The sequence below is a fragment of the Centruroides vittatus genome, unplaced genomic scaffold (assembly GCF_030686945.1).
Source record: "Centruroides vittatus isolate TY-2023 unplaced genomic scaffold, ASM3068694v2 contig_4, whole genome shotgun sequence".
Classification (NCBI taxonomy): Eukaryota; Metazoa; Arthropoda; class Arachnida; order Scorpiones; family Buthidae; genus Centruroides; species Centruroides vittatus.
In genome coordinates, this window is record NW_027122214.1 from 3,797,816 (window position 1) to 3,819,895 (window position 22,080).

Here is a 22,080-nt window from a genome sequence, read left to right on the forward strand (position 1 = left end):
CATTATAATGAAATGATGTTAGGTAAGGACTTGCTGTATTTTTATATTATTAGAATCTTGTTTTACAAAAGTTATCCAAATATATTTAAAGACACAAAAGCAAAAGACACATTAGAATATAATGTGTGAAAGAAATAAGAAGTACGATAATATAGATTGACTATATTATCCTACCTTTATTTATTTATTTAATATTTACCAAGGCTATATAATTGTAATGATTGAATGTATTTGATAAGTCTTCAGTTTTAAAAGTAAACTCTTAACACTAGAAATTGTGCATATAAAACAGTCTTATCTTTCAATTAAAACATCACACTTGAGATAACAACTGATATTTCTTGACAAATATGGTATATAATTTGCTTGTGAGTAATAGAGCAAAAATTAATTTGAGAAAGCATCCCTTTTTAATAAACAACATTCAATTAAAATTTATTAATATTTTAAAACTAAATATAATCCGTTTTGAAATTCTTTATAGCTTTGTACATATGAAATATTTCAGAAACCAAGTAACAAGATACAGATGTAGAAATATATTTGATTTGAATTAATGTATAATATAATATTCATAAATTTCTATAATCACATAGAATACTTTTTTTTATTCATTAGGAAATGTCTACTAGAGTACATTCAAAACACTTGCAAAATTTCAGGCAATTTATGAATTATATTCTTAAAGAAGGTTCCAATATTAACCAAAAAATGCTCATTATCTATCGCAGTCATACCAAAACTACTCATTACAAACAATTCCATTTAGAAAGAAATTATAATTACACTTAGTAATATTTATCAAAAGACTAATTTCAAAAATCACTTTAGTATAATTAGATTGACTTGACTCCAAAAGTATATAATTGAAGTAAATTAGTACTTATGTAGTAATTATGAATGAACAAACTAAATATTATCCTCCGTGTTTTTAAACTTCTTATTTAGAACAACAAAACATCCTTTTCTTCAGCCTGTATTTTTGTCTTTTAAAATATTTTTGAACTTTCGTTCTATGAATTAACTAATTTTCAAATAAATGATTTAATTTTTTCAAATGAAATGACAACAAAACACTTGTTTAAAAACTGGATTAGATAAATGTTAACATAATAATAAATATTGCAATACATTTACAAATGTTTCAGAAAATTATTATTAAGCAACAAATACTAACGAGAAAATTTAAAAAATGAAAGTCTAAAAATTTATAAGGAAATTTATCAAAACTGTTCCAATATTAGTTATACTTTCACTTATACTTTTGTAACTTTTATTAGTAATTTTGTTGATATGTTTTTACAGTAAACAGTTCAAAGGAACATTAAAAAAAAAAAAACAAGTTTTGGTGTTCTGGCCGAAACAAGAGAGAACCAAAATTTTAAAACAAACTCTCGTGATAATTAGCAATATTACACCATTTATGCTGCAATACTGCTAATTTTTATTTTATAAATCAGTACATTTATAGTTACATAAGCAAGACTATCTCTGTTACTTGCCGTTGATACTTTATTATGGGATATAAATCAACTTATATGTAAGAAAAAACTATTCATCTAGATACAGTCTCTTGTAAGATACAGTCTTCAAAACTTGTCTTCTGTAGCACAAAATAATTTGTGAAAAAAATGGGGTCGAAAGAGGAGATTATTTGTAATTCTTTACAATTATGGGATTACTTTTCAACGTTTACTTAATATAAATTATGTTGCCAAAATGAAATTATTCTCAGAAACTAAGAACATATACTCAATTAGACCCATAAGTTTAAATTACTCTTGTAAGCTTTAATAAACACACATCCCAGTTGCATTTAAAAAATAAACATACAATACTTGAATAAACCCATGTATGGGTTTATTCAAATCACATTTTCTATGGTATGGATTACTGTAAATAATCTATTGAAAGCTGTAATTGTAAATTATTGTGTTGCATTTCTTGTCCATTATGTTACTTGTTTAGAATTACATTTTGCTTTTCATTTAACGACTCCTCCAGTCACTCACACCAACACGTAAAAAAACTAATTTTGAAAAAATAAATCCACGGATTTGAATAACCCACAGTGGGTCTATTCTAGTGCATTCAGTAATAGATGTTTCATAGCACATTCTAGCAAAACTAAATTCTTTATGAATTATATATAATACACAGATTACAAAAAATTCTTCATGAATTATATATAATACACAGATTACAAAAAATTCTTCATAATAAGTAATTGCAACCTTTAAAAATTTCATATTTCATTTTCAAATGTGTATCTCAATCAAAAGTGATATAAAAAAATTTTTAAAACAGAATATCTTGTCAAGATTCATTCCAGCAACCACGATCCCTCTTACTTTTTGCACGGTTCCTCCACAATTCTACCATAGTGTTTATAGTTTCTGGCAGAAAAATTCTTGCCAAATCAATAATTTTATGTTAATAGAATATATTTTTTTGTAAAAGAGCATTATTCTCTAATATGACAAATATAAATATAAAATACAATTTAACGTACATAATTTTAAAAAGAATTTACTCACTTTAATAATATTCCTGCTAGGATTTCTGTTGTCGGCACCGACGGATATCTTCAAAAAGGCACGAACACCAAAACTAGCCTGTAACTTGGCCAAAACTTTTGTTCTATCCCAGGAAGGTTTCATAGCAGAATTGATGATGTCCCAACCTCCCACTTCTCCTATGGATTGCATCAACAGCTGGAAAGACCAGAATTTGATTTCCGTCTCCTTCATGCAAGCCGAATAGAAGAGCTTGACCTTCTTGTCGGCAGCCTCGTCGTTCTGCTCGTCGCCGACCAGATCGATCAGGTGCCTGACGTCCGAGAAAATGCCGCTCCGGACATCGTCTATCAAAGAATGGGAACCGACCTCGGGCGAGGGAAACCGATCCATCCAATCTCTGCAAGAGTAGGTAAAAAAATCGGAACAGGGATCCACCGAATCGTTCATATTGGAAACGACTTCTGCCGCCGCTCTCAGACACCGACTGTCGCTACAGTAGACCGGAATCTCGCAACCAGACTTCCCTAACAGAACCGCCAGAGTTATGATGATGATGAAGAAGACGATGAGCATAATGCATAACAATAAGATAACCAATCTGAAATTATCCGAGGCAAAGGTCTTAGTTCTATTACCGAATTCGGTCAAGCGATTCTTCCAGTTCCCACCATTCTCTTCTCTTTCGTTACTCGGAGACTCCATACACTTATCGTTTTCTTTCGGTTCTTGTTTTTCCGGATCGTATGTTGCTTTAGACATAATAATCACAATCAACTTCGATACGTTTCCAAATTTTATCTAAAATAAATGAACGATCTTTACTTTCTGAATATCAAACGAGTAATTAGAACTCAGAGAAACGTTAACCAGGTATTTAACTCACTTTTATAGATCCTTTTCTCGGCTTTTATCGAAAGAAGGTGGATCCACTCGCGACACTGCGACTATCAACTACCTGAGGAACGTGGAGGATCCCTAACTCGACAGATTATTGGTTAGAGCTGGTCACGTGAGAAAAACTTTTCTCCAATCTGGTTTTAGTTCGCTGATTTTCGATGCGGAGACACGCGAAACTTGTCGGGAACGCTGTGTATGTATTTAGTAATTCCGTCCACTCATTGACCTTGTCTTAAATACGAACAACGTAAACTATTTTCTCGGTAATGTTTCGGAAACGCCCACTCGAACTAAGTCACTTCCCTCATTTCCGTCTTTGACTTCGATGAGTAATAATAACGTCCTCGAGTATCGATATCGATCGATTATCGGCCGATCTAGTTCGATCTCGCCTAGAAAAGTATCGTAAACGAGTAAAATTCTAATCGGAGGGTCCTCGAGATGATCGAATTCCAATATGCCCGAAAACGTCCAAAAGACAGCGGTCCAAAACGTGACCTTTTGCCCCCAAAGTTATGATGACGCCACTTCTTACCTTCGAAAATCGATCGATCGATTCTAAAACTCGAATCGGAGCCTAAACTGGCGAGGAGAATCATTTGAAGCGTTTCATTATATTTAACGAGTTATTATTTCATGACTTAATATTACAAATTTAAATATAAATTCTCGCCTATAAACCAGATTTTTTTAAAGTTTTATTTGCTGGATAATTGAAAAACCGCAGGGTGCCATTTGAGGAGATTTGTTTTATATGCGACGAACGGAAGTGGCGAGCAATAGAGGAAAGTTACTTTCGATAGTAAGAATGACGTTTCTGGCCTCACCTTTCGAATGAGAACGAAGTGAATAAGTGCGGTGACATCACTAATTATTCATAGAAACGTATTTCGACATTGGTTTGTAAGCAGCACGAGAAGTTCAAGTTTTATTTTAGTCGTGTCCATAGATTTCAGGTTGTTGATCCGCCCGCAAGAAAGTGGAACGAAACTAAATTATATCGACGACGAAAAACAAAAATAAATTGTAGGTAATCGAAACAAGAGAAAAGTAAAGAATGAAATGGACGATGCCTTCTTGTCATTCGTCACGTTTCGGTCACGGGTCGAAGGTCATCGTCGATGGGATTAATAGAGTACGTCGACACCTACTTAACGTGTCGTTGGTGTCTTCTCGACCGACTTATGGCACTCGTTAAAAGAAATTAGAAGATATTTCTTGTTAGAAACATATTCAGGCTACTTGTTATTATTACAAATTATGTACACATTTTTATAATTATGGAGAGAAGAATTAAGTATTAAATATGTTAATCAATACTTTGTCATCGTCTCGTTTTATTAAAGTGAAAATACCGTATTGTGGAATTACTGTTAAGTTCGAGTAGAATATTCTTTCCTCGTGGTTATTAGGCTAATGATAACATTTATTTTTTACTGTATTTTTCTGGAGATGCACTTCATTTGGTTCATTTCCTCGAAACCATGAAAAGAACCGGTTAATCAATATTGTATATTCTATATCTTTCCCTATTCTATTATGTCGTGCTTACCCCGAAACATTTTCATACACTTCGTATCACTTAAGGGATCGACAATCGATATTTCTTTGATTTTCCTTCTAAATTGGAAGGAAATCTATAGGAAAGATTTTTCTGTTATTAACGTAATTGTTGGGGTAATCGAATCTCTCGTATTTTACGAATACTTCCACAAGAATGAGCAGTAATTCGGGACAGAATTAGTTGATCCCGCTATTGGATAATTAGGCCTATAGTGTTTGAACGAAGTAAGTTTACACTTAATATCGTTATTAAAATGTAGGTTATCTGAAAATTTTTATTTTTCAAATCACCTCTTTGATAATACTATCACTCTATTGTCTTTCGATACCTTCCGGTAGAAAGCAACACTAATGTTTTCTAGATTATTGAAGTTTATTTGGACAAATTCGGTTCATTTCCTAGAATAAATTTGATATATTCGGAACACGTTTTCGATTTGTAGTGTTGTTATAACTACGCGTCCTATAAATATGTTTTTAAGACATCTACACTCGGCGTCACACCTCGTAAATTTATTTTGTACCGATTTATATTCGTCCCGTTTTGTCGATGTCGAAGCGTGCTAACTCAATTAAAACAAACGTAAAGTTATAGAATATCCTTTATTTAAAGTATTTAATGTGTCGTCTCGTCGGTCGAATGGTATTTCGATGACGTTCCTCATATAAAATAAAACCCGCAACAAACGTGACTCACGTTTAACTAAAGACACTAAAAAACTCTCGTGACAATAGAATTTTTTTTTCAATTACTTCTTTAACGGTTTATGATTTGTTAGGAGCTTACTATTAATTACTTATGGAATTCATTTTCTAAAAATGAAGTTCGCTTCTTTCTGTAATGAAAGGCGATGAATAGAACAGAAATCATTTGTTGAGTTAATAAAATTCAATTTTCTTTTTTCAAAGTTCTAGTCGCACCAGTTAAGGTTTTCCAGTTCCTTTCAAAGCGGAAATTCTCGATTTAACCGTTTGTAACGATATCAACGAGTAAAATTTCAGTTTACGATCCGTTCCAGATAAATTATAAATTGATTTATCTGGTTGAAAATGTCACGCTTGAAAAATTTAAAATATAGGCTTATACATAAATAAAGATGCTAAATAAACTTTTCCTTTTCGTCATCGAATATTAATGATTGTTTCTCAACACGCCACGAATTTACAGGTTAATTTGCATATTTTAGGTCAAAGTTTAGTCATTCGATGGGCGTCATTGCAAATTTCTGGTTCTAATATACAGAAAAGTGTGTTAATTTCGTATTTCGAATGGTAACGAAAATTGTATTCAATACAGTATGTCGTATAATAAAATTCAAAGGAACACGATCAACAATATTTGCTTAATTTATACTTATTAACGTTTATTAAATTTCCTTTAAGGACAAGCTGCTACTGTCCATTGTTGGATGTAGTGTGTGGGGAGTATAAAAATACACAACACTTCACGTTCGTCGTATGTCGAAACACTAGACAATTTCGACAATTGTTTGGTGTAAAGCATTCGATACAAACGAAACGAGTGGTAGGTCGACTGGTCGAATTCTGGAAACGAGTAAAAAAAAAGCGACTGGTAGAAACGAGAATGTCAACATTGAAGTGATTTTTCTCCGAGTTACGACCTCTCGAAGGACACAACCTCTCGCTTGGGTGTCTGATTTCCAGTGTTGTAATTTATCACACTAAAGAACCTATCAAAAGTCTACAGTCTACGTTTAAATGAAAATCGTTGAATTTGTTTCTACGTTTATGTAAGAATGTAAATTATATTCCATTTCATAAACACGACTAAAATGTACAGAAACAAAAATGGGGGGGTTTAAAACATTTCCGGATCGACGTTATAAGGACGAATGAGGGTGGTCATTTATTTGATCTTCCAGCAAGAAGCTAATTGTTTAGTGTGTCGCCTTTTCTTCGAATTTTTGTTTTTAGGAATCTCCCTCCTCGATTAAATTCCTAGTAGAAATATAGTAAGTCTCGAATGGTCTTATGTACTATAGTTATAAATTATTATTAACCTCCGTCGTACAGAAATTAATTACTTTTTTTTTTTTGGTATGACGACTTGGTATTATTACAAAGGAAAACATCACTCAGATTTTACAGGAATTTCTATTTACTTTAAATTTTGGTATTGGAATTTTTATTATTTAATCAATGAAGCATTTATGATTTAAATGGTAAACTATTCAATTTTCTTTAACGGAAAAGAAATAAAAAAACAAGTTTTTGAAATTAAAAATACATTCTTTTATAAAAAGAAGATTAATTTTTAATGCTGAAATCTCATTTTAGGATTCAATATCTGATCTTTCTAGCTCCAGTTTAATTCATTTTGATAAAGTTTGTGACATTAAATTCATACTTTAATGTTAACAGTACTTAGAACTGATTGATGGAGGGAGGTCTGTGAAGTTGGCATTCTCCAACTGCATTTTTTTTTTTCAAAGTAACTTGTGCCATTGGTTTACCCAACAAAAAGTTTCATTTACCCACCCTTCAAATAATTATTATAAGCCTATTCAAATTTTGGATAGCTCTGCATAACATCACATCTATATTTGTGCCCTTTATTCAGTTGGATACAATTTTTATTACGCAAATGAAACATTTTTAAATTGCTACATTTTTTTCTGCATTAATCCGAAGATTCTGCTATTGTTCTTACTACAGCAATATTGCATGCAATCTCGTTTACTTTAAATGGATTATGATATCTACGTATGTATTATGCTATGTCATTGATTTATTATTCTAATAAACTATTGATAAACTGAATTTTGGCCTTGTTTCTATTCTAATTTTTAAGCTTGTTTACACTTGAAAATAATAATTTATATTTTTAAAAGATAAATTTACATTTTTTAATAATAAAGTTTGTCAGATACTTAACAATTTTTATAATACAGGTTTTTAACTTTATATTATTAAATATATTACAATTAATGAGAATATGTGTAACACTTAAAACCTGTTTTATATCACAATATATTTTAAAGTTCTTTATTTGCATAACCAAAATTGTTGTATCCAACTGAATAAAGGGCACAAATTCAGGTGCGATATGTGGAACTACCAAAACTTTGGATGGGCTATGACTTTTGTTTGAAAGGTGGGCAAATGAATGACACATTACTTTGAAAAAAAAAAACACAATTGGGGGGCCAACTTTACAGTCCTAATTGATTGATCTGCTTTCTAAAAAGTTAGAAAAATGATTAATTAAACGTGTTTTATATTGTTAGGTAATACCTAACAATATATGTCTACATATCAAAATACAGTATTTTAATATATAAGTACTTTTGTAGATTGTCATTGACCTGGACATACTGTGTATGTTTTGAGATAAAATTTTTTACAGCTAAATTTTGAATTATAATAAACAAATATATATTGTGCTGATATTCTGATTATTAGATATTTCATTGACCAGTGTATCTCTATTTTCTATGAGGGTCATTCTAAAAGTAAAGAACGTTTGTCTCTCTAGATATTTTTATTTAAGATAATGAAACAAAACTTATTTTTCAACACACATGATACCTTAGCTATTTTTTGCATAGTCGCCATACAAATTAAACATTTGTCATAGTGTATCACCAGCTTTTCTACACCTCCTGCACACTCAGTTACCGCCAAGTTCTTGAACCAGTCATTAACGGCCTCTTTCAGTTTGTTGTCACTTCCATAGTGATTCCCAATCAAAAAAGTCTTCAATTTGGAAAAAAGGTGGTAATCACTCCGAGCCAAGTTCTGGCTATAAGGAAAATGTTCAAAAACTTCACACTTAAACTGCATAAGCAAGTTCTTTGTCAATGCAGCAGCAATAACGCACATCTGCATGTTGCTGGACTTTGAGCCAGGACTTGGCTTGGAATGATTACCATCTTTTTTCCAAATTGAAGACTTTTTTGATTGGGAATCACTATGGAAGTGACAACAAACTGAAAGAGGCTGTTAATGACTGGTTCAAGAACTTGGTGGTAACTGAGTGTGCAGAAGGCATAGAAAAGCTGGTGATACGCTATGACAAATGTTTAAATTTGTATGGCGACTACGCAGTAAAATAGCTAAGGTATCGTGTGTGTTGTAAAATAAGTTTTGTTTCATTATCTTAAATAAAAATATCTAGAGAGACAAACGTTCTTTACTTTTAGAATGACCCTTGTATAACTACCTTCTCATTTTTTTTGGTTTCTATTATTTTTCTTTAAGATCATTGCCTGAATTTTTCCACTTTCCCATATATTTCTCTTATTCCAATTCTAAATAATTTCAAAATTTCTCTAATACTTTTCTTTTGGCATTATGTAAAATTTGAAAATCAATATGGATTCTTTCTGGCTTGAAGAGTTTTTCAATTAGTTCTACATTTTTACAATTGATAAAACACTGTATAAAGGCTGGTCAAAAAGTTTCCAAAAGTACCTTTATTACATTGACACTGTATTTGTTTTTAGATCATAATGGTTCCTTGATGTGCCTTCTGTTCCTCTGTAAACACCTATAGAATCCACGATCAACAGATTTTGGGGTAACCCATAACATACTTGATAGAGCAACACTCCAACAAGAAATGTGTAACTCCTGGAACAACTGGCAATATTTATTACTCTATAGTATTATTCATGCTCTTATGATGTCAACAATAGAGAGGTTGTGGCTGACATTTTCATCGCAAAAACATGAATGTCAGACATTCAACGTCGCTTCCTGTAAGCCTAGAAGTTTGACAATGGCGTTTGGAATGTCAGTGGAATCATGTTCGACGTTCCAAATGCCATTGGCAAACTTCCAGGCTTATAGGAAGGCGGTGCTGAACATCCAATGTTCACGGTTTTGCGATAAAAACATCAGCCACAATCTCTCTAATGACATTTGAGCACCATGGACACTTTTTTATCATACATTACATATTCTCTTTAAATTGGTTGAAGTTATAATAGACTGGAAAATTATTTATTTCACTTAATAAAGAATAAAATGTCAATCACAAAATGAACTATTTTGTATTTACTTTTTAAGTTTAAAGACATTTTTATCAACGTTATTATGTAGCATAGTGTTTGATCAGTTGAATACAACAAAATAATTATGAGATGGATCACTTATGAAAACTGGCAAACTCTATTTTGAGATGCAGATTATAAACATTAGTTAATCAATTTAAATAGTCTTGATTGTATTTTATTTTGTACAAATATTATTTTGTCTACATTTACAAAGCATGGAACAATATGGCAGTAAAAGTATAAATACATTTCAGGAATAGGAATAATTAACTCTCTGAATTCAGGGCAGCTATAAATTCTTCTAATTTTTCTTGGATTTGACGTACACGTTCTGTAGAAAGAAAATTAAAATTACCAAACTGAATCAAAGTTTTGCAAACTTATGAAAACAAATAATTACTGAGTTCTTCTGCCAATAGAACTCTTCTCCCAGTCAATAATTGGACTTTCTTCTGCTGATCTTGACCATAATCTTCAAGTACTTCCTTGATTTGTTTTTCGACTCTCCATGCTAGATAAAGGATTATAAGTTATTGTATCTATGATTAAAGTTTTCATCAGATGGAGTCAAAATTAAATATTTCCTTACCTTCCTGATTCATTATTTGCTGTCGTAAAGAATTAGTAGTTGCTTCGACCATTCGTTTAATTCTCCAAAATAACACAACTTCATTACACTCCAACTAAAGAGTTATTTCAAAATGAGATGCAATATACATAGAAAAACAATTATATTTGTTTTCATATTCAAATTGTCTGTATTTAAAAATTTTAAATTTAAAATAGTTCATAAAATTATAATATTTCTTTAGTTCATAATATTTTTACCTCTGAATCGATGCCCTGATGATACAAGTAAAATCCTTTCCGACATTCTCCAGCTTTGTTTAATATATTTTGCAAAACAAATTGCCTGTAGATTGGATGCCATGTTTGTTTAATCTAGTAAAATAAATTCATAAAAGATAAATTAAGAAATATAATTTTTATTAAGATAGATGTACTAAAGTACTATTTACATATTCGTTGTCGACATCTATATTTTGTGACTTCAAATTTCTCCTCACAGTTATAAATTCATCTGAAGTTAAAGTTGGTCCATGATCCTACAAAACCAAATAATGTTTAATAAGGTAGCAGCAACTTAGTTCCATAATTCAGATATACACAAAATGTTCAAACAACTTATTGTCAAATATAAACACTTTTTTTTTAAAACAAGATAAAACAGAATATTAATTTTGCCTGTCCTCTTTTAATTTTTATTTGGAATGAAATTCAACGTTAAGATATCATTTATATCCTATCTAGATATGAAAAAATAACAAGAGTTATATAAATTTCAGAATATTTTATTCAAAATATAATATGGTTGATAATTCTTAAAGGAGTTAAAGTTTTGCTTAATTTGAATTTATTTGTTATGTTGTAATGAATGTTTTTGTTATTTTTTAGCTCTTAATTTTCTAGCAGATGATAATATACTGCTCTGTACTGAATGACTGTTCTTATAGAAGTCCATTTGACCACAATACTGACAATATACAGATATACTCACATCTAACAATATTCATTAAGTCTCTTTTGTATATTCAATAATTTTAACAAATTAATTTAAAATTTTAATTCTATTTCTTATAAAAGTATATTTAGTAGTAAAGAGATTCACAATTTAAAGTTAAAGGAAACTAGAATTCAATGAAGATTTAAAAAAAGAAAGAAAAAAAAAATCATACAAAAATACAAAAATGGAAAACTCAAAACTTTATAAATTAAGAATTTTTTATAATAATCAAGAGAATTTTTGAGATTATCTTCAAATCATAAAACTGAAATATTTAAAAACTTTAAATGATTAATTTGTTCTATCTTGTATAATTTAGAATACATGTAACTGAAACCATTTCAATTTCATTTTTATCAATATAAAAGCTAACAAATTCAAATTTAATGACAACATTTTTAAAATTTTAAATTGCTTTCACATTCTTTTATTATTAGTAATATGAACTATTGGGTTGTTCAGAAAGTAATTTCATTTTTTCCATAGAAAAATAAACGCAATATTCTTATAATAAATAAATATTTTATTGAATTATATATTTACCATTTTGGTCAAATACCTGCTGTCATTGTTTCTGGTAGTAGCATGATTTCACATTCATAAAAATTTTGATCACTGTTTACAAAAAACTGATCCAAGTAATTTTTGACATTGTCATTTCAAGTAATTGTCTTACAGTTAAAAAAAATTTGTATAGACCGGAACAAGTAATAATCTGAGTGTGCCCAATCTGGCAAATATGGTTGGTGTGATAACACATCCCATCTAAGCTATAACAGTTTTTGATGAGTTACCAAACTTGTGTGAAATTTGGCATTATCATGGTAAAACACTACACTTTGTTTGTTGATCAATTCTGGCCTTTTTTGTTTGATGACATTACTTAATTTGTTTAGTCAATGGCAGTACACTTTTGAATCAATTGTTAAATTGTCTGGTAAAAGCTCAAAAAAAATTTCTTTAAAATCCAACCATAGAGAGCATCTCTCGTTAATAACATGTGGAACCCATATATCGAGCTTTGAAACGAAACCAATTCGTTTTAAGTAATAATAAATGGTTCAATTTAACAGATTTCATCTCTTAGTGATTTCACATGTTGTTATACAGCAGATTGCTTCAATCGGTACCTTTATTTTGTTTTCATTGGCTTCAAATGGCCATCCAGAATGTGGCGTATCTTCAATATTAAAATTGCTAGAACGCAATTTTGTAAACCAGTTTTGGCACTGTCTTTCTCAACACATCGTCTCCAAACATGTACCACAATATTTTTCTTGTTTGAACAGCATTTTGATTTTTTAGTTATAAAAAAACAAAATATGCCGAAAATGATGCTTTCAATTTTCCATATTTGACGGGTCACCGAAAAAAAAACAATTGTACAGGATCAAACAAAATTTTTTCAAAATAAGCCTTAAAATGTCAGCTGTCGAAGTATATAATGAAAATGTGGTTTAAAATAAAATTGGCTGGTAAAAATACATCTAATTCCTCTAGTAATAAAAAAACGAAATTACTTTCCGAACAACCCAATATTTAATTTATATATTATATTTTTTATTTTCTGATCTAATTGTGGAAACTCAGCAATTCTTTTGATTTCTTGTTAATCAAAAGAATGGCTGAGTTTACACAGAATTATAAGAAATGTTTTACATAGTTTATATATGCAAGATTTCTTATATACACATTAATAATAAATTATCAAAATATTTTTATAGCATTTCTAATATAGTAATTTAAGTAATTTGATGGGATTATTTTTATGAATCTAGTCATATCTAGTCATCAAATTAAATTACTATAATATAGAATACAATTTTATACAACCTAGAAACAACACTGTACTGAGTAATTATTTTATTTAAAAAAACTGAGTCAAAAAGCATAATAAAATGTAAAAATTTTACATTAGAGAAATTTGTTCTTAATATATTTAACATCAGTAAATCAATGCCTTTCAAAGGATTTAGCAAAAAATTATAATTTTGTAAATTCATTATTCAGAGAAGAGAAAAACCTGATTTTGTTAAGATTATCTAGTTTATTACAAATTAATGCAGTAGCTTTTATCAGATCCCACAAATTTTATGATTGAAAGATTCTAAGAATAAAAAAAAAATTCATCTTTAATTTTTGTGATAAAAATACAAAGAAAATAATAGTGTTTTACTGATTATTTTCAAATATTTTAAAACATAAGCTTGAAAGAAACGTGTTTAAACAATGAGAAATACTTGTATCTAACATTTTTGATCTACTTTGTAAGGATCATCATAAGGATTCTTTATCAACAAATTAATAAATTTGAATAACTATTCCAACTAGATTAGTAAAATTAAAATGTTAACTTTTCTAAAAAATATCTGACAATTTGCTTGGGTTTCATTTATCAGTACAGGAAATCCTCATTAGATCAAAATATTTGCAAGTTCAAATTATCTAAGATTTATGTATTTCTGTACAATATGCCAAATGCTATGTAACTGATGTAATTTATTAATTAACAGCTACCTATACAGAATGCTATTTTTGTTAATTAATAATAATAATATAAATAAACTGAAGGTAAATAGGATGTGTCCTGTGAGAACACAGGTTGCCAGATAGGTTTTATAAAAAATAAAGCAAAATTCCTTGAAATGTTGCCCAAATTATTTTTAAAGAAGCCCAAAAAATAGTAGCCTACAGTCCTTCAAATATCTCAATCTGCTATACTCAGCCCAATCTTGCAATCTCGAAACCCAGCCATATTTTATGAAATAAAAGAAAAAGGTGTAGTCCATATGTAAAATGACACTCAAAAATGTGTTATTGTAAAAGCAAAGCCCTATTGACAAGATTAGAGTTGTTCTTGATCTATTATTTCCTTATAGCATGGAGGCACTTTGATCTAAATGAACAAGTTAACATATGCATATCACTGTTCAAATAGAATTTTCACTTCAAATTTTGAAGTAGCCATATTTCAAACTAACCAAATTCCTTAACATATAAATCTCTATATCCCTGGCTGGGACAAAAATACAGTTACAAACTAATGGAGTTTTGAACTATCCGAGTTTGAATTATCAAGTATTTCCTGTAATAGCATAATAATAAAAAAATTTTCATTACGTTCATGTCTGCATTAAGAAGATTCTCTAATTCCATTTTTACAGCTCGTCTGTTAATTTGGTCATCAGTTATGTACTTCCAATAAAGCCATCTTGCTTTAAATCCTGGACCTATCATTTCTTGAATTCTTGTATTTGCTAGAATAATAGTAATAATAATAAATTTGAAAGATGAGAAATATAGTCCAAATTACTTAGTAAAATTTTTAAAAACTACAAATTTTAAAAGCATAAAAATGTGCCATGACTATACTTGATTGTAATTTGTCTTTAATTGAGGATTCCAAAAATTTGATTGCCTCATCCCATTGTTGTTTACTGTGAACTGAACGATCATCAAGGGCATTGAGTTGAATGATTCGCTGTAGATATTTTGATATCAGAAAAGCTTTAAAAGTTAAGGAAAAAAATTCACTAAATTGGTTATTTAATTACTGACCAACATGTCTGCAGCTTTGTTGTCCCATTTGTGTTCTTTCAATGCATCTCCTACAACAGCTGCTTTAAGTGGATTAAAAATGTTATCATGTTCTCTTGATGAACTTGTTTTTTCCATTAATTTCTTAAATTCCTCTTGAAGTGTCTCCCACCCTACCTATTCCATCACATTTTATTTTAAAATACATTTATAATATATATATATAAAATTAGTTTTACCTCAACACATTTGTTAGGAAGCATCTTGTCGGCCCAGACTTTTAATTTAATATCTACAGTTGTATTGAATGTTCTGCAAGGAAAAAGTTAATTATGTCATTAATTAGCATAGATATTTAGATCTAATATATAGAATATTTCATTGGATATTTATATTGTTATACAGTATATTCAGATATAAAAATTTAATACATTATTATATAATAAAATGGACATATTGATAAATTTTTATTATTTGCTGACAAATATTCTCTCTTCTAGAAATATATGAGACTACTGCAAATTCATTCCTGTGATGTTACATGATTTGTATAAATATTTTAGTTACTAATTTCTTAAAAGCTATAATTGAAATAAAAAATGGATAAATTCTTCAGTGATTGAAACCAATAAAGTTTATCTAACCGTGATTAGTGTGTGTGTGTGTGTGTGTGTGTGTGTGCGCGCGCGTATCATTTTCAGAAAAATTCAAAAACAAATTTCACAGAAAAAAATTTGATAACTACAAATTTTTTAAAATAATCAAATCATTAAAATATTTGCAATTCAAATATTCAATAAATTCTTAAAATTTTCATTTTAGTTCAAATTAAATTGTCAATAATCTATATATTGATTATTAAACTCAATTATTAAAATAAATTAAATTTACATTATTATGATTTATGTATTAGTTATTGACAAATGTCTATAATGACAATCAAAATGATGAAAGATATAAATAATTTATTCCATTTTCATCTTTATTAATAAATTATCTTACTAGATTAATGATTTAGTGTGATACATAAAAACTATATTTATAATGGTTTGAAATTAATAAATAACTAAACTACTATTATTATATTTGTTCATATTATCTGATCATTATTTGAAGAACTTAATGCAAGAAATCCTACCCTGAATTTGTAGTTTGAGCAGCTGGAAAGAGTATATTTTCAAAAACATATACAGACATTTTCTCCCATAATTTCTTCTTCAGCATCTCTTCCCTAAAACATATTTTATTACAAAAATTATCATAATTATTCAACAAAAATTAAAAAAAGCAGCAATACCAATGATGTGGAGTTAGCTGACTTAGATTTACAATTTCGTCCAATATTTCTCCCCTTGCTCTCTCAAAAAGTTCATCCTAAAATGGTTGAATCTTATTTTAAAATTCTAACAAATAATGAATAAAAATTTTATTGTGTTAATCAAAGTTGTGATATTCAAAAATTAGAATATAGAAATAATTTCACACATATTGTAATAGGAAAATTTAATTTGTAAACTTTAAACACAGTTTAAAAACATTATAACCACTTATTGAAAAATTAAGAAGTTAAAACAATTTTATAAATAAAATAAATTCAAATTTTTCAAAAAAATCAGTTTTTATGAGAATTTAAAAAATAATTTAATAACAAACATTTTATAAATACAGTTAAAAATAAAAAAAACTGAAGTTGTCACTTTAATTTCTGTAATTAGTTGTATTTTTTTATTTTTATTATTCTTAAAATGCCAGTAGACTATAGTAAACTACAATATTTTATCTTTGGCAGGAACAATCAGGTTCTACTATCAACTGAAGGTAAAGACTAAAAACATTCTTCATTCCAGATTATTAAATTTAACATGAATATAATAAACAATTTTTTTATTAAAAAAATTTTGTAAATGAATTGTATCAGCAATTACATGTCATTCACTGCTTGTTCATTACATTGTTGCAGCTAATCTGATTTAGTACAGTCAGTCATACTTTTAACACTTTACAAGTTAAACTGTGAACTTTATATCCAAAGATAACTTTAAATGGAAAAATTTAAATAACCACAATGTAAATAATTTATTTTTATCATTCTTTTATACTCTGTTTAAATTAATTTTTCCTCATTTCATAAAATCTATTATGTTCAGAAACAAGATATCAATGCATTCCTCTCTATATCTAGCAGATGCAAGAATAGAAATAATCAATAGAAACAATTGGTAAATGATTCATTAGAGAATGAAGTTGGTATTTATGTATGTATACATACATAAACAGGGTGTTCGGAAATTCCCATTACAAACTTCTAGGACTTGTAGAGGGGAGTGAGTACATAATATTTTGATTAGGAACCCATGTCCTGAAATGTACTGTTTCCGTTCTACAATGGTTTCAATTCAGATGTTTAACTCTTCCACTTCTGCTTAAAGAATTTGAATTAGCCGCGACGCAGTGCAATTATTAGGTAACTATTCGAAAGGAAACATAACGAAACATTCATTTATCACTTAAGCACATTTGTTTTTATTAACACTTTTTCCTTCAGCAGAAGTGGAAGAGTTAAACATCTGAATTGAAACTGTCGTAGAATGGAAACAGTATGTTTTCGGACATGGGTTCCTAATCAAAATATTATGTACTCACTCCCCTCTACAAGTCCTAGAAGTTTGTAACAGGAATTTCCAAACACCCTGTATAAATACTAACTTCATTCTCTATACTTGTATATATAAAAATGATCTTCATAGTACTTCAGAACACAAAATTTTTCAATAGCAGCAAACAATCTGTTCTATTGAAAAATAACAAAAATTATTTCTCAAAAAACTGATCTGTATATTTTTAATTTCAATGTTTTTATTTAATAATTTATTTATGTAAATGTTGTTATTTTAGCTTGTTTAATATTTTATCATTCATTTACTTCTTATAATTTACATGTACTATCTAAATAGTACATGTAAATTATATGCAAATATTAAGCATTATTATAATTTGGAACTTTTAATTTATACTTACTCTATCTAATTCTCTCATTCTGGGAAAATTATTTTTCCATTCTGTTTCCAAATTAAATCTTGTTGCTGTTATTTAAAAATAAAAAACATTAATATTTAGTTAATAAATTAGATATTTGTATCAAATTAATAAATTAAATATTTTTTATTTGATGTCAAAAATTATTCATAATTAAAATTGTTTAATCCAATTAATTTTTCAATAATTAAAAATTACAAATTAAAGGTTTGTTTGATAAACCTTTAATTTACAAACAAATATATTAATAATTAAAATAAACTTACTAACCAAATAAATGGATAATCTGAACTAATTCCATTTTTAGTACATATTTATTTAATAATCAATGAATGATTATTATTATTTACATTTAATATTTTATTGTTTTTAGATTTTAAAACTAAAATTTAATCATTATCTCAAGTTTTTTAAATCATGATTAAAATCTTTCAGTTAAAAATATTACAAAAATATACATACATACATTATATATATATATATATATATATATATGGTGTTCATTGGAGAACTAATTAAAGCAATATCAACCTATTTCTCAAATTAGTATTTTTACAACTATATTTCCAGCTAATCTTTATTAAAATCTGATAATACTATTTTCCCATAAAATGTTAGAGAATATCCATATCATAAGAAATTTTGTTTCTTATCATCTCAAAGTTAATCAATAATCATTGAAATACAGATAGATTAACTATATTTTTAAAATTAAATTTTAAGCTATTATTTTATATTTGTTAAATAAATACCATGAAAATATTATTATTTTTAAGCAAATCACAGTTAAATAATAGTTTTTCAGTCAAAGTTTTGATATTTGAATAGTAGAGTGTTTATTGTTTTTACTAAGTTAATTCTCATTAAATTTGATGTAAAACTTTCAATACTTTCGGTCTCTCTGCATTTTCTAATCAGAATAGTTTACTTGTCTCTTTCACTAATAAAAATTAAATTTTCCTTAATCTGTTAAAATATGGATATTCTTATCCTTGAAAAAGCAGAATTAAAAAAAATTGAACACATTACCTTTAAAAGAATCGGCTTGCTGTTCTATTGATTCCTTTACCATTTTCCAAAAGCATTCTGATACAGCAAAACTAAGGCTCTGTGTTGTGCACTGTGACATATTTAGTATTCCTTCTCTATCGCATATTTAATAATTTTTTTATAATTTGTAATAGTTATAACTTTATATGAAATAAACAACTTTTAATACCTACCTACATAACCTAGACTTCATAAAAAATTCTTCTTCATAATTTTTTATAGCTTGAATACTATCTATTTTATTTCCTAAAAAACAGAAGTTGAAATGAATGAAAAATTTTGAAATATAAATTTAATTCTAGATATTAAATGAATATTACCTCTACCAGTAACTACAGCAAAATAGCCTAAAGCTTTCATTGGAAATAATTTGCCATCTAGTATTTTTTTAATCTGCAATAAAATAAATTTTTCAATATAATTTTGAATAAAAATAATAAATATCTGTAATATTTCAATTAAAAAAAAGTTTAATTATTTAAAAATAATTTATATATAAATTCATTTACATGATTAATGAATAAAATTTTGGATAAAATTTAAAAAAATACTCCTTGTTCTACACCTGCAAAACTTGCAAATTAATAAATTGTATTTAAGAACTTTTTCTAAATTTCCTTGATTAAATAGCTAAATAGAAGTTTTATCATCTTTTTATAAGAATTATTTTCCTTCATTTTTCTTATTTTTTTGTAGATTTATAATAAAATAAATAAAAAATATTAATGCCAAAATATATTTTAAATCATCATAAAAATATGGTTATGTTTTCAAACAATAATAATAATGAAAAAGTCTGTCAAAAACTCTTGAATAGTTTACCTTTTTTCAAAAAATTAGTGCATTAGTGCATCTTCATAAACAAATTTTGTGTTTTCAAATGATAAAAAGTTCATTAATTAGCACCCCATGCTAAAAACAGGTCATTCATGGCAATGACTTCAATTTTATTTCTATTCATCAGCATAGTACATCAAGTTTATAACTGTGTCTACTATTCTAAGACAACAACATGTGCTTAAATTAAAGCATGTTTTAATTTGAAAGATGTTTACATTAATTTATCAGTTTAGTATTGAACAAGAAATTATACAGCAGTCCTATTTAATTATTTGTATGATTTAATTTGAATTTTCCAAATTACATAATAAAAATGATTAGCTGGTTTGCAAATTATTGTTTTATTTTGTATGCTAGTTTTTAATTATATTGTATTATTTTGTATTCTAATTATTTCTGCAATCATTTTTGGAAAAATTTTAGGTATCTCTGTAGTAAAATCATAATTTCATATTTATTTTTATATATCATTCCTATTATTTGATCAGTTGCTTCTTTTGTGTTATAGATTCAATGAATTTTTCATTTCATGAAGATACCATTTCTATAACATAGTCTTACAGTCAGTCATATGTTAATGCAAAAAGAAATCTAAATTGAAGTTAATCAAATCCTGATACATCTAAATTGAACATCAACCAACCATGTTCTATATGAAACAGATGACTCAATTTGAGAAGAAAAATATGGCAAAGAAGAAGAAAAAATTTAGTGTAACAATAGCATAAAGCTAGAAAAAAGCATTATAAATTTGACAAAAACAAGCAGTGATTTAAAGAATGATCTAGAGAATTACAGTATGAATATTTACAACAACATAGTATGACGACAAATAAAATTTTAAAATTTAATCAAGTATGTTTTTATGCTAAATTTAGTATAGATTTCTCCATACAATATAACAACTGAAAATCTTGCATTATCTTATTTTTTGGAACTGTGTGACATCCATTTCATTTTACATTTTAAATTATATTGTGCATTATATAAAAACAACTAAAATATAAACTCACTCTAGTTGGAGATGTCATATTTTCTTCTGCAAGATCAACTTTTGTTAAAACAAATATAGTTCTTCTTCCTTTAGGATCAACTTGACTCACTAAATCTGTAACAATACTTCTTTCTGCATCTACTGAACCATCTGCAAGCAAGATTTTTAATTTAATATTTTTATCTGATTCATATTTGAAAGAGAAAATAAAAACTTATCTTTACCTTGTATACACAAAATTATAGCATTTGGATTACTCATGTATAAATTTGTCATTTCTCTAATACATTCCTTAGTACCTTCTGCCAATTCTGTAGTTGAGGTCTGCATCAAACAACTTGAATATTTTATGATATGAAATTATATAATATTTAATTAAAAATGCAAATTTCTCATACACTGATAATTCCTGGTAAATCAACAAGCACCATTCTTTGAAGTCCAGGACCTTTGACAGTCATTGATATCACCTATTAATTAAAGACTTAAATTTAATTTGCATATAAAAAGTTTCATATAAAATTTAATTTTACATACAAAACATTTCATTTAAATTGCAATATTCAAATCAAGAAGTATATTTGGAAACAATTGTAATTTTTATCTTAACTTAAATATTAGTAGAAATGAAAATCAAAAAACTTAAGTTCATTAATTAAAGTCCTTCATACTATAATATGAACAATTAGTAATGCATAAACTTTCATCATTAAAAAACCAGATGATGCTAAATGGATATATTGTAACATTACACAGTAGTATTTTTGCTAGTGACACTTGGATAAAGCATCTGAAACTTTAAATTGGTATTCCTTAGTTTTTAACAAATAAATTAGAAAAGATGGTTTCTAGAATGTAGCAACAAGTAAACATTTTTCTTTTGTAAGTAATTGTCTGTCAAGAGAATGCTATGGTCTTTCAATCTGCAATATCAAATAACAAACAAATATTAATACTATAACAATATCAAGTTTATGATCATGTAGTTTTAGATTAATGGTCTCACTGACATTCAAAGAAAAGTTATATTATGTCAAATATTTTATTCATTTACTAAACTAA

General features: G+C 27.6%; 2 protein-coding genes across 4 annotated transcripts in view; both read right to left on the reverse strand.

The window, feature by feature from the left end:
• Positions 1-3,618, reverse strand: part of LOC136976291 (endothelin-converting enzyme 1-like) — a 33,374-nt gene extending 29,756 nt beyond the window's left edge. The window contains exons 1-2 of the mRNA XM_067271530.1: positions 3,403-3,618; positions 2,538-3,317 (exon numbers count right to left, since the gene is read on the reverse strand). Coding sequence (XP_067127631.1) covers positions 2,538-3,278 — 741 coding nt within the window. The 5' untranslated portion in view covers positions 3,279-3,317; positions 3,403-3,618. The remainder of the gene's footprint in view (positions 1-2,537; positions 3,318-3,402) is intronic.
• A 6,538-nt stretch (positions 3,619-10,156) lies between these two features.
• Opa1 (Opa1 mitochondrial dynamin like GTPase) overlaps positions 10,157-22,080 on the reverse strand; it is a 31,327-nt gene continuing 19,403 nt past the window's right edge. For all 3 annotated transcript variants that reach the window (XM_067271529.1, XM_067271527.1, XM_067271528.1), the window contains exons 10-27: positions 21,417-21,488; positions 21,243-21,342; positions 21,038-21,168; positions 19,505-19,577; positions 19,358-19,430; positions 19,164-19,279; positions 18,117-18,181; positions 16,396-16,472; positions 16,237-16,329; positions 15,338-15,410; positions 15,120-15,275; positions 14,934-15,042; positions 14,682-14,818; positions 11,017-11,103; positions 10,826-10,939; positions 10,587-10,680; positions 10,398-10,508; positions 10,157-10,328 (exon numbers count right to left, since the gene is read on the reverse strand). In XM_067271529.1, the coding sequence (XP_067127630.1) occupies positions 10,264-10,328; positions 10,398-10,508; positions 10,587-10,680; positions 10,826-10,939; positions 11,017-11,103; positions 14,682-14,818; positions 14,934-15,042; positions 15,120-15,275; positions 15,338-15,410; positions 16,237-16,329; positions 16,396-16,472; positions 18,117-18,181; positions 19,164-19,279; positions 19,358-19,430; positions 19,505-19,577; positions 21,038-21,168; positions 21,243-21,342; positions 21,417-21,488 (1,746 nt within the window). In that variant the 3' untranslated portion in view covers positions 10,157-10,263. The remainder of the gene's footprint in view (positions 10,329-10,397; positions 10,509-10,586; positions 10,681-10,825; positions 10,940-11,016; positions 11,104-14,681; positions 14,819-14,933; positions 15,043-15,119; positions 15,276-15,337; positions 15,411-16,236; positions 16,330-16,395; positions 16,473-18,116; positions 18,182-19,163; positions 19,280-19,357; positions 19,431-19,504; positions 19,578-21,037; positions 21,169-21,242; positions 21,343-21,416; positions 21,489-22,080) is intronic.